The sequence below is a fragment of the Cynara cardunculus genome (assembly GCF_001531365.2).
Source record: "Cynara cardunculus var. scolymus isolate 2C chromosome LG 1, CcrdV1, whole genome shotgun sequence".
NCBI classification, from domain to species: Eukaryota; Viridiplantae; Streptophyta; class Magnoliopsida; order Asterales; family Asteraceae; genus Cynara; species Cynara cardunculus.
In genome coordinates, this window is record NC_037528.1 from 19,621,199 (window position 1) to 19,638,390 (window position 17,192).

Genomic DNA, 17,192 nt, shown 5'->3' on the forward strand with positions numbered 1-17,192 from the left:
ATCGTCAAACATATATTTTATTCAAAAATAAAAACATCATCGCTTTCTCAAAATCACATAAAGCCATATTATAATATCGACTGAGATAAAAAATAAAATGAAATATTAAAAACACGACGTATCTCGCGGCATTGCGCGAGTACGCTTCTAATATATATAAAAGCATGAATAATAAGTAAGATAAAATTATAATACTAATATTTATGTATATAATAATAATAATAATAATAATAATAATAATAATAATAATAAATATAAATATATCATTAATATATAATAATAATATATAATATGTATGAATGCATGCACCAATTATATATATTTATAAAGTATTTAAAATATGTATATATTTATACTTCGGGTTTTCGAACGAGTCAGGTGGCCAAAAATCAAACACGACCCCTCGATTTTCCGACTTTCGGATTTCGTTAGATAATGAATTCTCAAATTTGGAAAATACTTATTTCGGGAAATCCTTCTCCTGTTCCATGAATCCAATTTGCATTTGGATGTTACCATATGCATTAAACCGTCTACACCACATCGTAACATACAGTTTAAAACTTTCGTGATACGATTTACAATTTTATTAAACCGTATTTTTCGGTGCGGTTTGTGGTTTTGAATTATCAAACCATACCATATCGCACATTTTTATATATTTAAAAAATATATATTATTATTATGTTGTAAGAAAAAAATAACGATTAGATAGATAAAACATTAAAGTTTTTATTTTTGTAAATAAAATTTAAATCTTTAATATTCAAAAGATAAATTAAACAATAAACTTAAAACGTTTATTATTAAAGATGGCAACTTTATTATCCGGAATAAACAACCCAAACCAATTATCACCATACTGATTGAATCTATTCTTCATGATAGATTCAATAAAGAAAGGGGTAGAAGCAGAGTTGTCAACTTAGTGAACAGAAAAGTAAAATGCAATGCACGAAATTAAAACCAACCTGTTTGAAGTGAGAACTGCACGGTTTAAACTTGTCCTTAAAGATTTTATACGAGACTAATGGTCTCTTGTCCACTTTGTATTTAGCCTAGTTGTAACACTCCAATATCACATTTGCATATAAATCTATATTAACATATATCAAGAAATATAATTTACACATTCGGTTCTAATCTCTTACAAAATAGCTAATCAATTTTTTCCACAAAATCCTTATACGATACATGAATACATAACAAGTACTCAGATACAAAAGAAATAATATGCTAGCCCAAAATCCCATTAAAGCATAATATTATCACTTTACAATTTTTCCTTCCCCTTATTTTATGGTTGTGTCCGACTTGTAATGCACATTTTTTAAAACACAAAATTAGGGTTTGACCTTTAAGGTCTAATGAGAAATCTATTTGATACAATAACAGGGTGAAAAATCACCAAATTATATTTATGAAATCATATTCATAATAATAACAAATATACATCCTTTTTGATATAACAAACTTCATTTATTGTATCCAAATATCAATTAATTTGATAAACACATTAGAGTAAAACTTATCGCATCATATAGAAAATTTATACAATTTCTCGCATCACATGGATGCGACAAACCCATGTCTACCCAACACACTGGTGCGCGAACATCAACTCATCGCAACATACTGTGCAATAAACCCAATTTGTAGCATTATATGGGTGCGACAAAACTAATTCCTCGCATCACACTGATGCAATAACCACCCTTCGTCGCATCAAAAAAATGCGATAAGAATGAACACTTGATCAAAATCCCATATTCTTATAACTCAATGATTACGTCACCCTTATCGAGGTATACACCTTTCCTTGATATGCTATCTTTATAACCAAAATACACCTCTACTTGGTATGTCACCCTTATTTCAACACATGATATAAGTATAACCATAACCCACAATTTTACCAAAAATGACATCAAAATAGTTTTATAACAACACTTTATATATAGAACCATATGGTTCTAAACCTAGTTTCCAAATAAGGAAAGTTCATAAAAAATTAAACCCACCTTATCAATCACAAAGAGATGGAGATATAAAGATGAACACCACCAAATTATCCGAACAATAACACAAAATCTACTTCTCTAGTTACCCTTTTAGGTACAGTACGGATCGCCCCGGGGGCGAGGTCAAACACGGTCAACGAGGTGAATAGTAATCTCGACTTTTGAGGAATTTTTTAAAGACTTTTAAGGGGGATCGCCCCCATTGTGTACGGATCACCCCCGGGGGATCGCCCTCATCATAATATCACAATAATAAGATTTAATAATCAATCCCCTCCATTTATCATTGCTTTTCAAAAATAATCCCAAACCTTATAACCGAAAAACCTAAACCATTAGGGTGGTGCCTGATTGGTTTGAGCTTGACTCCAAACGTCAAAAGTACCTGGAGGTCCATGTTCAAATCCAAAGAGGAATAAAAATCTCTTTGTGGTCACGGAGGTTCAAATGCGGTGACTCCAGACTATCTGCAAAGCAGATGGTCACCCTGAGAATAGTCGACTCGCATAGCAGGTTGGATATCCAGGTTAATAAAAAAAAACTAGTGTAGTTTTTTCAAAAGGGTAAAATTGGTATAAAGAAAACTAGGCATTTGAATGGTGATGATAGAGTGAAGGTGTCAGCTTATTATTTGTGAGTGCTGATGCAACTTTGACTTGTGGTTTTTTTAGGAGGGTTTGGTGATAAACCAATGAAGCCAATATGAATACACCCTAACTTTGACCTGTTCATGACCCTTGATAACGACCACCACCATTGCCTCCTGCTTCATCTTTCGGTTTTTCGAATACGTTTTGTGTATTGAACATGAAAAAGTTAGGCCATGATTTGATGTTGATGCTTTTAGTGTAATCAGATATTTTATGTAATTGAGATTTACATGAGACCATTCACAGCTTATTCGCTCAGCTATACATGACTGTTTAACAGTGTTTTAATGATATAAAAAGTGATTTATTCAGTAAACTTCTAAGGGAAACTTTATACAGATTGCCAAGTTTTTTTTCTTCTAAACCTTCCCCTCTCAGTTAAGAAACAAGCTCTTTTCATCTATGAAAAAACCTTTCCAAACAAAAACATTTTCGATCTACACAAACAGAATAATCCATACAAACAACTTTATCCATACAAGACTCAATAAAAATCAATTGAGATAATAATTGTAAGTTGGAATGCCAACATGTATCTGTTATTGAATTCACCTGACCTGACATGAGAGTACCCGTTCGAAGAACATCTGAGTGCCAAACTAAAAGTTTGACCATTATTTAAATATTATTCATCATTAAGAACAAACAAAAGTTTAACTAATAACAAAATAGCTATGAATTCAAACATACACAAATGGTGTCATCATTCATGTTGTTTTCTCTTCAATCCCCAATATAACAACAAAATTTGCACAAAAATAATATCATCATCACCCACAAACCAAAAATAAAAATAAAAAGAAAATTAATCTTCTTAAGAACAAGAATGCATCTCCATAGATATGATTATGATTATGATGTACAACATGTCCTCTTTTCTGGAATCACTTGTGCAGGCCCAGGGACAATGATCTTCTTACCAGCCAAAGAACCAGTGTTCCCATTTTGTTCTTCATTCACAGCCAGACTTTTCTTGTTAACGATTCTGAAGATTTCTGTTAAAACCGTTAAGAATGCATCTTCTACGTTTGTTGCTTCGAGTGCTGATGTCTCCAGGAAGAACAGTCCTTCTTTTTGAGCAAACTCCTTGGCGTCTTCTGTTGGGACCGACCGTTGGTCTTCCAAATCACTTTTGTTTCCTATCAGAATGATGACGATGTTCTTGTCGGCATGGTTACGTAGCTCTTCCAGCCACCGTGGTATGTGGTCGAACGTCTGGCGTTTCGTTATGTCGTAAACCAACATGGCACCTACTGCACCCCTGTAGTATGCACTTGTCACGGCTCTGTACCTGCGCATCAAAAAGGGTACAATTATAGCAAAATCCAGAACTAAGATATAGAAAGTGCCTTATTGCCTTTATGCAGCCGTCAAGTTTATTCGAGATCCGACCCTCCCAATTAACGAGCCAATTAAAAAACACACCCCTTCCATCTATGAAAAAACTCTCCCAAACAAAAACCTTCCCAATCTATGCAAACAGATTAATCCACACAGACAACTTTATCCATACATGACTTAATGGACAACCAACCAAACAAGGCTATGTTTGGCAAATTAATTGATAAGCTAACACATCGTGTTTGATAAAAATTAGTTGATAAGCTAGATGACAACATAGAATGACAAAACTCCGTCATAGGTGTTTTGGTAATTCATGATTTCATGTAAAATACAAGGGTATTATTGGAAAAAAGTATAAAAGCGTTTGGAGGTTCTTGAAAGTATCTGAACTAGCTTCTAAAAAAGCTAGCTTATAAGTCACCTTATATCTTACCAAACGTTGTTTTTCAATAAGCTCAAAAAATAAGCAGGCTCAAGGTTGCCAAACGTGGCCTAAGGTTAGCTCCAGCACCAACAAAAGGGACAATAAAGAGGTACAAGTCGATATGGATATAGATGCGACTTCATAAAACAATGTATATCGTTAATCAAACTGTTCACTAATTTATATGCATGTTTTTGAATCTAGAATATGATAGTAAATTATTCAGCTAGCTAGAAGATACAAAAGGGTACCAAGATAGACATTATGGTTGGGCGAGAGTACTACTAGGATGGGTGACCCCTTGGGAATTCTTTATAGATCTCTCAGAAGTCATTATAGAGGCATTTAAGCTCTTTATAGAGCTTAAAACAAAGTCTTAACAGGGTTATCCTCGTGTTGCTCCCATTTTTGTCTCTTGTTTCGTTAAATTTTTGCTTTGCAAATTATGGGTCTTCATGGAACAGCTTCTTTACCCCTTGGGGGAGGAAATAAATAATTATGTACATCGTACCCCAAGACCCTCTGCGTGGCATTTACTGGGTTTATTAGGATTCACAATGCGATTTGCACCATCGGAATGGGAAATCTTATAATTCTCATTCCGTCTCAGTCAGCATCTGTCCTTTAAAATAGCCATGTGGCACTCACATGACCATATTGGAGGAATATAATAGTCATTCTAATCATATTTTTAGAATTACCTATAATAATAAGAACTCTCTTCTCCCAACAATCCCCTTTCCCTTTCTATCCACCCCTAGCTATTCGCCGTCTTTCCCACCAGGGTCCCTTCTCCACCACTATCCCTCTTTTATGAACTCAATTCCCTTGTGGAGTTCTGTTGGATCGAAAGAAATGCTAGGAAGAAAACAAAAATCTATTTTTTTTCAATCAACAAAAAGATCAGTTAAGAAGAAAGTTACATAAGGTGTATAAGAGTTGCAGTAGAACTGCATTATACTAGATGCATATACATTTGTGTGTATTTTTGTGTGTGTAAACCTTGGATGGAGAAAACAGTACTCTCAAGCACATGGGATACAGGTTTAAGATGAACGAACAAGTTCATATGTTAAATATATATATATATATATATAGAGAGAGAGAGAGAGAGAGAGAGAGAAATATCTAAAATCCCCTGGTGGATACGGCTTGATCAAAGAAATCTCAATTGGTTAAAAAAAAGCTGATAACAAGCTCTCCATCACCCCACCACCACCACCACCACCAAGTAGATGTCCATACCATATTTTAGTCTGTTCCTACTTTCAACTTTTGTACAAAAATTATTAATTTGCAGGGAAAGGCACCTTGGGCTTTAGATGGTATAACCACATTAAATTGTTATTAAATGGACTATATTGTCCATGGTGATAAAAGCACCATAGATCCTTCGGCCCTCCATCCGCCTATTTCGCCCAGCCAGAACAGTTGCGATTAAATTAGAAGTATGACTCATAGAATCCATAAGTTTCAATAGAAGGGGTGGCCTCCTCTCTGGCAGAATAGGGAGCTCCCACCACATCATTCTATTTCTCAATTCTATAAGAATATACTAAAATAACCAAGACGATTCAAATTAGCAAGCTTCCTCTCCATTTAAATCAAGAACTACAGTTGGACCCGTCCCCCACTTCTCCATATACATCACTCTAGTGAAGAAAAGGATTCATGTCCTTAGGCAGTTAAGCATTCCAAAAAAAATAGGAAGTCGGAGAAATATGATTTGTAAATAAGTGTAAACTAAAAATACAAAGAAAATGAGTGGATATAGAACTGAGGATGCCATTAAATGTATTCATACCCGTTTTTTTGGCTGTGATATCAATAAAGAATTACATAACAGTGAAGATGACCACGGAGGCATGGATCAATTGTTTAACCAAACAAAGAAACAATAGATCAAGTTGGCCTAGAAACTGCTGGTTTTTCCCGAGGAAATGGGAGGATTCTGAACCATTGTGGTAAGCCGTAAGTATTACATTGCAGTAAAGATCTCTGAGTACTTTTACAACCAAAGACCATACAGTTTGTTGTGGAAAATTGTATGGTCTCTGGTGGTAAAAGCACTCGAAACCATACGATTCATTTTCTGAGCAAGCCATTTGCCAATTACCCAAGTATCTATTGATTAACAACCAAGAAAACCTTTGATCGTTAACAGCCCACACACATTTTTTTGTTCTCTTGATTTTCCATGTCATCTTTTAGGATGAGCTCACTAATTTTGCCACATCGTATTCAAATAAAAGTGTTCGTAAATAAATTCAAAATTATTTTTTTGAGATGGAGTGTAACCATCATGTTCAAAGTGCACTATTAGGACCTTTTCCGCGTTTCACAGTCCATAAAAAATACAATCTTCTCTATCTGTGGCCAATTGCACTTTTACCATCTTTTAAAATGGAACTAGATTTCATTTATGAGGTGTAGGAAATCAAGAGAACAATTATTCAGGATGGGAAGGAGTAGGAAGTCCATTTCTACAAACCAACACATTAAAGCAACTATAATGACACATGACCCCTGTGATTAAGACCATTTCCTGTTTCTTAAATTTTCACTCTTAGAGCCTCTTTAACATTCATGCTTTCCGTCATAAATTACACATCTAGAAAAAAAGTTTTCTTGCTCTAGGGGGGTTGTGGAGTAAATATGAAAATCATCAATGAACTAGCTCAGAAGCTACAGTTTTAGTCCACCAACTCCTATTTTGCACTTTTGGTTCCAATTGAACTCTCTTTAATTGATCCAACAAACCCCTTTTAATTGGACTCCATTAAAATGTCATGTTTGGTACAAACATGACTATACAAGAGGGATAAAATGGTCAAATCAGTCTTCATCTTCTTAGCCCAAAATTCAACCCATGGCATACTTGCAGTTCCAAATAACATCTATGGTATTTGTAAATCCCAACTTAAACCAAATAATCACATTGATAGAAAATGTGATTTGTGTCATGGACTATCAATAACTTCCACCATCGTTTTAAGTGAGAATTGGAACTTATTTGGTTAGTCTATTGCTTTGGACTTTGGGATGTTAGAAAATATCCTCAAACAGGATGAGTTCCAGAAGCAGGTGTTTGTAACATTTTAGGCAAATCCAACATCCTAGATTACCAAAAGTCCATTACTTGCAAATCAAAGCCAAGATCTAGATCAGCAGAAGCATACATTATCTACAGATGTACCAAAATCGAAACCATTCCAACAACAATGCTAAATCAAGTATGGAGAAACCCATATAACTCAAGATCTACATCATAGAGAAAACCTTCGAATCCAGACCGTGAATCAGTGAGTAAAAATTCATGATATTATTAGTTGAGCACAAACAAACAGTAAAGAGACGTAACATCATACCGTTCTTGACCGGCGGTGTCCCAGATCTGAGCCTTGACAGACTTGTGCTTTATAACGAGAGTTCGGGTCTGGAACTCGACACCGATAGTGGCTTTGGAATCTAAACTGAACTCGTTTCTGGAGAAGCGAGCAAGTATCTGTGATTTGCCAACCGCGGAGTCTCCGATGAGCACCACCTTAAACACATAGTCTATCTTCTGGCTGGCATCACTGTACCCACCACCGGTGGCCATAGATCTCTCCTATGTTGGTCTGTAAATGAAACCCCAAACGCAGATCTTGTATGGCGTCCGTGTGATTTTTACAAAGCAACAACCGGGAGTAATTGAAGTTAAGCAATGATCGAGATAATATTTGACGATGTTGACATGCGGATGTTGTGGACTTGTTCCTTGGGCGGCTATTTCTTAAATACCAAAAACACCTTTCCTTTTTCTAATCAAACCTGCACACCGCATAATTCTATCGTCATTTTAGATAATTAATGTTATTTATTAAAATAAATTAATTAAAATGATTATTTAATTTATTTTAATTAATTTAATATTCTAAATTTACTTTAATTAATTTAATTATTTTAATATATGTATATATACACACACTCGGACCAAATTTGGTAGACTTCTCTCGCATCCACCACCACTCTAGTGACCTCCTAAATAATCTTGTCTGATTAAGACGTCGTCTCCGATGATCGACCACTAAATACCCACTTGTGAGCATTCGACAACTAGCCCATCTTTGTCCCTGTGACCCTCTCACTATCTATCTCTCTTCCCTCATCCCTACCACAGTTGGTATCATAGTGGTACCACAGTTGGTATCACAGTGATATCAAAGTTTATTTGGTGTGTTTTGGGTATCACGTCGTATGTGTTTTGGGTATCATATTGTGTACCTTAGTGTATTTTGGGTATCGCATGGTGTTCGTCGGAGACTGGAGGTAGGAGAGAGAGAGAGAGGAGATAAAACTTTTAAAATACTTAAAATGCCCTTTAAATATAATTGCAAGTCAAATTATCAAAAATATTAGTTTCATAATTTATTCATTAATTTGTGGTTGAGATTGGATCCTAATTTATTCATTGATTTTAAAATTTAAATTTAAAATATTTAAAATATATTCAAAACGACCATTTCCTTGATTTTTTAATAAATTTAAATCCGAAAATCCATCAACCGTTGATCAAAAGAAAGAACGGTATAGATTGGATTCCATTGGTTGTAACCTTCGGATGAGTTGCATTTGGAGATGCCACTATATATATACACCAAGAGAGTTGGTTTCATCTATAAACCAAACCACATCCCAACACTGAATGTTTTTATCCATATCATTTTTATTTTGACATTTACTTTCACTGGCATTCTCAGTAGGACCAAGACTGCCAGTTGATTTACTTACCCTACATTTGTGTTCAAATTCCGTCTTAAATAACATTGAATTAAACTACCATCTTTTCATAGAGTTTTCTTGCTCCATATTTGCATGAAAATACGATAGATGAATAGTCATTTGACGAAAAATCATTTATTTGAATATCTTATTTTCTATCAAATCAACAGGCTTATTAACTATAAGGAGTGTGAGAAAAAAGATTTGTTCTCTGATGTATAAATCATACAAACCAATTAATTGTAGGGGTGTTTGTAGTCTGCTTTTTTATGGTTTAACCCCCCAAACCACAAACCAAACTGCATTGGCAGTTTCGGAAATTATTCAAACCGAGCGGTTAGCAACAAGTAATCAAACTGGTCAAATCAGACCACAAAAAGGTGATATGATTAATGATCTAATCGGTTTAGATTGTTTGAGTCTCTTTTGAGTTTTAAACTAAAAAAACGTAACATCTATATTCAAAATGAAATTTCTACCAACAAAACATTATTAAAATATAGTATATCGAATTATAAATAAATCTTTATCTTTAAAATAAATAAAGGAACATTGAAACGTCGAAAAAAGGTTAAACAAGTCACCAACAATAGTTGAAATTTGGACAAACATTGAGCAAGTCAAAAGACGATTTGGAATTTGGAATTTGATTTTTGACGGATTTTGAAATTTTGTCAATTAAATAAGGCGGTAAATGGAGAAATTAAAACTAAATACATAATGTTTTGGACAAACTTCTTTTAATTGAGTTATAAAAGTTGAGCTTACAACATGAAATAAATATAATTAATGTATATTTTTTATGATTGGTTCAGTCCAAACCGTTCAAAAAAATGTTCAAACTGCATACTAGACTGCATCGAGCGGTTTGACTTTTTTTCTTCCCAGACCAGACTGGACAGCCAGATCGCTTAAACCGCCAAAAATGGTCTAGTTTGACTTGGTTCAACCGGTTTGAACGGTCTAACTGTGTTTTTGAACATCCTTAATTAATTGAGATATTTCTGGAAATGATATGAGTCAATTTATTATGATTTAGATATTTATGAAAGATTATTTATTATGGATAATACTTTATATTATGAAACAACCGATATATTCATTGAACCAGCTATTCATTAGACTTAATAGATGGTTGAAATTGGCTTACAAAGTTTGTACTAAATAACAGTTTTGTAATTGATATGCACACATAAAATTTGTATAGTTTGGTTGGATTTATAAAATTTGAAGAATGTTTTTAAGTTGTATAAAATGGTAAAAATATATTGAAAGTTGATACAAATTAAACAATATTAGATTATGTAAAATGATTTGACCTCAAATATGTTGTTATTATATGTATTTAGGTGGCGTTTGTTTTTTAAGAGGTGTTGAAGTCTGAAGTCTGATTTCACTTCTGATTTTTAAGAGGTGGTGCTGAAGTCTGAAATCTGAATTAATCAGACTGTTTGTTTTTACGTCTGAAGTCTGGTTCCATTAATTATGCGTCATTCTACGATGATTCTTAAAAAACCCAAACAAAAATAAAACATATAAACAATCAACTACTTAAAAAACCCAAATCCAAGAACAATTCTTATATGTTTTGAACACAGACTCATGCTTCCTGTCGTGGGTTCTCAGAGAGATCGAGAGGTAGAAAACCGAGAGTGAAATCGAGATGCCTTTCTTGAGATATCGAGAGGAAGAAGAAGAAGAGATCGAGATCCGGAGCTTGAGGTGTTTTAGATCGAGATTGAAATCGAGAGCTGAGATGACGGTTTTTTGTTACGACGGTGGTTGTGGTGGTTGAAAGGATGATGGCTTTGGATGCGTCGGCTTCAGCGATTGTTGATTGACGTTTAATTTCTTCTGGGAGGGTTGTTGCAGAATCAACAGATGCAAATAAGGAAAGTTTTCGGATTTTCTGAGGACGAATAGGGATTTTGGAAGGGTTTGTTTGGGGAATTCGGGAGCGATCGGAATTAGAAGATGGGTCGTCGGTTGATGGAAGTGGAGACGGCGGCGGTGGCGATGGTGATGGTTGAGAAAGAGGGGGCGGTGGCGGTGTTGGTTCAGCCATGAAAGGATGGGTGCTGCAATTGGGAGTCGGGTATACGACGGTGTTGATGGGCTGAGGACGGCGGCGGCGGTGACGGTGGCGGTGGTGGTGGTTGAAAGAAGGAAAGGAGACGATGGTAGTGAGTGCTGGTAGTGGTGTTGTTCATTGGATATTGGGGGAAGGAGATGAAAGTCCAAAATAAGAGGTTTTCAGACTTTAATTTACATCTGAATAATTCAGACAAATTCAGAGAAATTCAGCTCTTAATTAAAAAAAAAAACAAACACACTTAATTCCTCAATGTCTGACCGATTCAGACATAAGAGGCAATTAAGTGCTTTTTTAAAAAAAACAAACAGGCCCTTAATCTCATAACTACAAGCAAAATGTATTAAATAGTAATCAATTTTTTAAAATGTATAATTTATTTCATTTAGGGGTTGTTTACTAAATGTTTACTTGGGTAAGTGTCTACCAAGTCACGTTATCTTACCGGACGAATATGGTAAGGACCAAAAGTCTTACCCGGTAAGTGAGAACGATGACTCTTACCACGGCAATCACTTATCAGGTAAATTGTTGCATGCGATGTCGTTTTGGTGAACTAAAATCTTACCGGGTAAGTAAATAATAATGTTAAATTTTATTGGTAAGCACTTACCGAGTAAGTAAATAATAGTGTTAAATTTTATTGGTAAACACTTATCATGTAAGTATTTAGTAAACGATCCCTTAATCTTTTACTAGTTGAATCATGAAGCTTTCATAATGTTATGATAAGTCAATTTTCTTCTGATGTCAGGATTATAATATCCTACTTTTGAGAAATTAGATGTCATGTAAAGTTTAAGCATGATCTTACAGATCTTAACAACTTAATATATTATTTCTAAAATTTTGATCATGGACTACAAACTTAATATATAACAATAAAATTTTGGACTACAAACTTCATATATTCAACTTTAAACAACCCCAATCTACGCTCATCCATCACCCTCGTACACTGACATCCACCACCTTTTTCCCGCCACATCCCTTCTTTCTCCCCTAACGCCTCTCCAATTGACTCTTTTCATTTGCAAATGTCATCAATGACTCCTTACTCGCTATTAAAAAAAACCCTCCAATCAGTCAATAAAGATCGTCCCACCTATTTTAATTCAAGGAACACTTGAGTTTGTTTTAAGAAATGAGAACGGGGATAGGAATGAATATAGTGGAAAATGAGAATGTATAGGTTTATTACATTGTTGTGCATTCCTATGCGTTGTTGATGTTCGGAAATGAAAAAAAAATGGTGGGTATTAATGGGGCTTTATTCATCCCTCCCTCTCTGCCTTGCCACGACGGTGGTGCAAATAGCAAGAGAGAGAGAGAGAGGTCATAAGTTTGTTATTGCCGGGAGATACTTTGATTTTGGGAAAACTACAGGTTGATAGAGAGACAGAGTTGGAAACTCATCATAAGAATTTGAAAATTGGATACAACATTCAACATCTGAATATAATATCCAAGCTTAGGTCCAAAAGACAAAATGATCTGAGTCGTCTGTATCATCCTAGTTTTATACTTCATAAAGTAGTCTTGTTGGAATCTGAAGTATATATTATGTTTTAGAAATAAAAACATATATGTTTTTTCATTTGTAAAAGTCTTATAATTGTCTGTATTGATCTAAGAACAAAAAGCTTTATTCAAAAAGAAAAGACTAGTTAAAGTGAGGCCAAGATCGTCACCGAAGCGGATTCGATTGTCATATAGCCAAAAGAAGATCAATACAATATAAAGTTAAAAGTAGTCTGACAAATACTACTTTTGACAAACTGATTTTAGAGTGCAAACTTATCCAACAAGTTTAGTTCACCAACATTTTTTTATTAACCTGGATATCCAACCTGCTATGCGAGCCGACTAATCCCAGGACGACTACTTGCTTTGCAGATAGCCCGAAGTCACTGCATTTGAACCTCCGTGGCCACAAATGGATTTTTATTCCTCCTTGGATTTGAACATGTGACCTCCTGGTACTTTTGACCTTTGGAGCCAAGCTCAACTATACCATGGCAAAAGTTGGTAAAGTTGGTGAACTAAACCACAAAAGTGATGCATGATTGGTTTGAGCTTGGCTCCAAAGGTCAAAAGTACTAGGAGGTCACATGTTCAAACCCAAGAAGAAATAATAATTCCCTTGTGGCCACGGAGATTCAAATGCGATGACTGCGGACTATTTGCAAAGCAGGTGGTTGCCTTAGAATTAGTCGGCTTGCATAGCGGGTTAAATATTCAGGTTAATAAAAAAACAGTTGATAAGGATTACAATTTTTAAAATGATAACGTCATGTTCTTTTTGTAAGAATTAAGATTAAAAAGACGTCTAACACCTTTAAAAAAAAAACTATAAAATAAAAAAAAAATTGACAAATCAAATAAAAATATACGAATATTAAATGAAATTTGATTATCTTACCATCTACTTGTGTCCTTTTTATACCCACTAAAATAATAGTGGACATGAAGCCGACCACACACCGAATTCTTAAATTTCACAACTTTCGCGTATATTTTGATGCATTATAAAAAAAATGTGTTAATATGATAACTTTTTGTATTTTATTTATATCAGATATATATTAATTTTGTGCAGATAAATTTAACACAAAATATTTGGAACCGTTCGAAAGAATATTGAATCGAGACCTTATCCACTTGAAACGATACTGTTAATGTAATTACTAACGCTGTGTAGAACTTGACAAACTCTTCTTCTCCTTTTGAAATTTTTGATTCCCTTGATACTTTTTTTGTTGGTGTATGTATACGAATTTATTTATATTTAACACTCTCACTTGTTTTGATGATTAATAAATGGAACCAGACAAGTTTATTGATTTATATCTGCAATATTTTGTGCCATAAGGGTGCATTTGGTGCACTGAACAGGACATGATAAAACAGAACATGACAGAGATCATTGTCCCATGTTTGGCATGAATTTTATGTGGAACAGACAGGAACAAAGTGGAACAAGCCTGTTCCACCCCTATCCCATGGAACAAGATGGAACAGACTTGTATTTTACCAATATAACCTCAAAATAAAACTTAATTCTCTTCTAAAACATCAAATAAGTCTTTTTTTTTTTTTACATTTTATTCATCTTTTAAATTTTATTTATTGTGTTTTATGTTTCTTAAACTTTCATTTCACTGTCCTCAAAATATTATTTTTAAACGGTTTCTATATTTTTATTAATTAATGTAATTTATTATATATTAATAATAAAAAATGATGTAGAAAATAAATAAAAATAAAAATAGAAAACTACATAAACTTTTTATTTGGTGTCATTTTAATTGTTTTGACGAAAACTTCAAATGATATATTTTGTTATAAAAAATAATTATTCTATTATAATTTAATAAATTACATAAATTAATTAAAATAAACAACTCATCAAGGGTAAATTGGTCATTTTACTTGTTCTATAATGTCCAGTTTTATCTTACCAAACGTTGAACATTTGTTCTATTCTGTCTCATTCTATCCTGTCTTGTCTGGACACCAAACACATTCTAAAGTATTATTAACGTATAAAGAACCATAAATCGTATAAAAAAAACATGTCGCTTAAAGTTATCTGACGAATAGTATTTTATGAATTATGCCCCGACTTTACTTTAAGATTGAAATCGAGATAATAAGATGAAATTTTCCATGTCGACAAATTTACCACGACAAATTATTATGATAAAAAATGTATAATACAAATTTTTCGAAAGTCGTTTGAAAAATCACAAAACTTCTTTAAAGATATAAGATTTTGTAAGAAATTGGTGAAAGACTGTAAAATCATATTTTGAAAAGGTAATGAAAATACTTATGCAAACTGACATAAACATTACAGTAAAATTGATTTTATAGGACGCCCAAAATGTAATAAACGTCTTAAAAAATAATTTATAAGACTTAAGTTTATAAAACTAGACTAAAAAGCGTCTGATCTAAAATTTACAGTAGGTTTATAGGTCGCTTTTAGACGTTTTAACAAGTTCTTTTAGAACGCTTTTAAAGTAAAACGTCGTATTAACTATTTCATACGACATTATTTGAAAAAAGTGTCATATAAAATAACTAATAGAACATTTTATTTTAAAAACGTTCAAAAAAAACTTGAAAAAACGTCTAAAAGCATCCTATAAACTTATTGTAACGCTTTTAGATAGAACGATTTATTGTTTGGTCCTATAAACAAACGTTACATAAAGTAAGCTATTAAGACACTTAGAAAATCTATACATCATATAAACCCAATTTTGTTATAGTGAAATATGTTCAGTTTGGTTATTAGCATTTATGCATATTGTCTTCTACAACTTTCAAACAAACTTTTTCGTCGAATTTTTGATTCATTTGTGTAAGATCGTCCAGATGATTCTCTACCAACTTCCGAAAGTTGCTTGTCAAGTTGAGTTAACATAAAAAACGAACATAAAAATGACTCCCATTAAACTAAGGTGACATCTAAAATAAGACCCATGTGTGCAATTTGCTCGTGATAAACCTTTGGTGTTAGGCATTTGGTTAGTGGGTCTAACAACATAGAATCAATTGCTGTATGTTTTATACAAACTTGTTTATTCTGAATTTTTCTATTTGACAACTGGAAACTTGATGTCAATGAGTTACGATTTCATCGAGCTGTTATTGTTGTTGTAGTAAGTACTGTCAACTTTATTATCGCAATAAATCTTTAGAGGCCTTTCAGTGCCATCTACTACATGCTAAAGTTTCGCAACCATACCCTTGTTTGATGCCTCATAACGTTTTCTAGAGCGGAAATGGGTCGATCTGATAGAAGTACCACATATCCAAGAACAATTTCTACAACATATTTCCAATTTATGAAAATCGTCCCACAGCAAAAAGTGAACCTCTTATTGCTTGAGAAAATAGGGACATCTACATTCGCCTTAAATCATATTTAGTTGGGGTTTATGCCAACGCTCGGCACCATAGATGGTGGTCATAAAACCACTCCAGGGGACGGTTTCCTTGTCCTAAGCACAAAACCATCGGGTAAGGTGTATCTCAGCTATACTAGTCACCTCGATTACATGATTTGATTGTGCCGCTAGACACTATCATTTCACCCCTTCCATAGAGCCGAACAAAGCACCATCACCTTTGCAATCAACTGATTCCCAATAACCCACTAAGGCATGGAACTTTGTCTGAGGAGCCACATTACGTCTTGCACAAACAATCGGACCGTCAACTTGCTTGGCCCTAAGTTGGACCCTTTTGGGTAATCATCCTGATACTGTTATCCACATGACATTTTTTAACCTTTTGCAACACTCTCTATTTCCACAACCTCTTCCAAATTATATCTGGTTCGCTAGGTCTCTAGTGTCGTCTTAGCTACTAGTAACTGTTGATATGCACTCTGTATCGTGTAGTATCCCGACACTTCCTTCGTCCATTGCCATCCATCTGTCACGTTTGAGTCACTCAAGGGGATGCTTCTAATCTAACACTATTAATTCCTAATCTTTGGACAGATAAATTGAATGCAAGAGGTACTCCCAATGGATTGATTAAATACCGACAATGACTTCTATCAAACAATAACCTTTTTTAGATCAATTATTGTCCACATGGGCAGTACTTTAAAATGGTCACATATTTATCATTGTATGCACGCTATTATTTTTTCAATTTGCGTCTTCTTTAGAGCTACAATATGAGACGATCTAACTTATATCTATATTTAGGATTTCAAAATTACCCTTCTTTTTCGTACATTATTGACTCTTTATTACCTAATATTGAGTGCATGAATTTAAGCATTATTCTATCTATAAAACAAAAATAAGATTTTAAATTATAATCAATATGGACTTTTGATTCTAAAATCGATGGTTCCTAAAAAAATTGTTTTA

The 17,192-nt window shown here is 33.8% G+C and overlaps 1 protein-coding gene across 1 annotated transcript; it reads right to left on the minus strand.

The window, feature by feature from the left end:
* Nucleotides 1-3,259: 3,259 nt before the first annotated feature.
* On the minus strand, nt 3,260-8,190 carry LOC112510998 (ras-related protein Rab11D). The gene is made up of 2 exons (XM_025116355.1): nt 7,808-8,190; nt 3,260-3,962 (listed from the first exon to the last, which is right to left on the minus strand). The coding sequence occupies exons 1-2, from the start codon at nt 8,038-8,040 to the stop codon at nt 3,524-3,526; spliced, it is 672 nt and encodes a 223-aa protein (XP_024972123.1). The 5' UTR covers nt 8,041-8,190; the 3' UTR covers nt 3,260-3,523.
* Nucleotides 8,191-17,192: the final 9,002 nt, after the last annotated feature.

Excerpts from the sequence above, each read along its gene's own strand:
- LOC112510998 (XM_025116355.1), bottom strand. The coding sequence starts at position 8,040 with ATGGCCACCGGTGGTGGGTACAGTGATGCCAGCCAGAAGATAGACTAT. Across the intron at positions 3,963-7,807 it reads GACACCGCCGGTCAAGAACG|GTACAGAGCCGTGACAAGTG; the intron begins GTATGATGTTAC and ends TTTGATGCGCAG.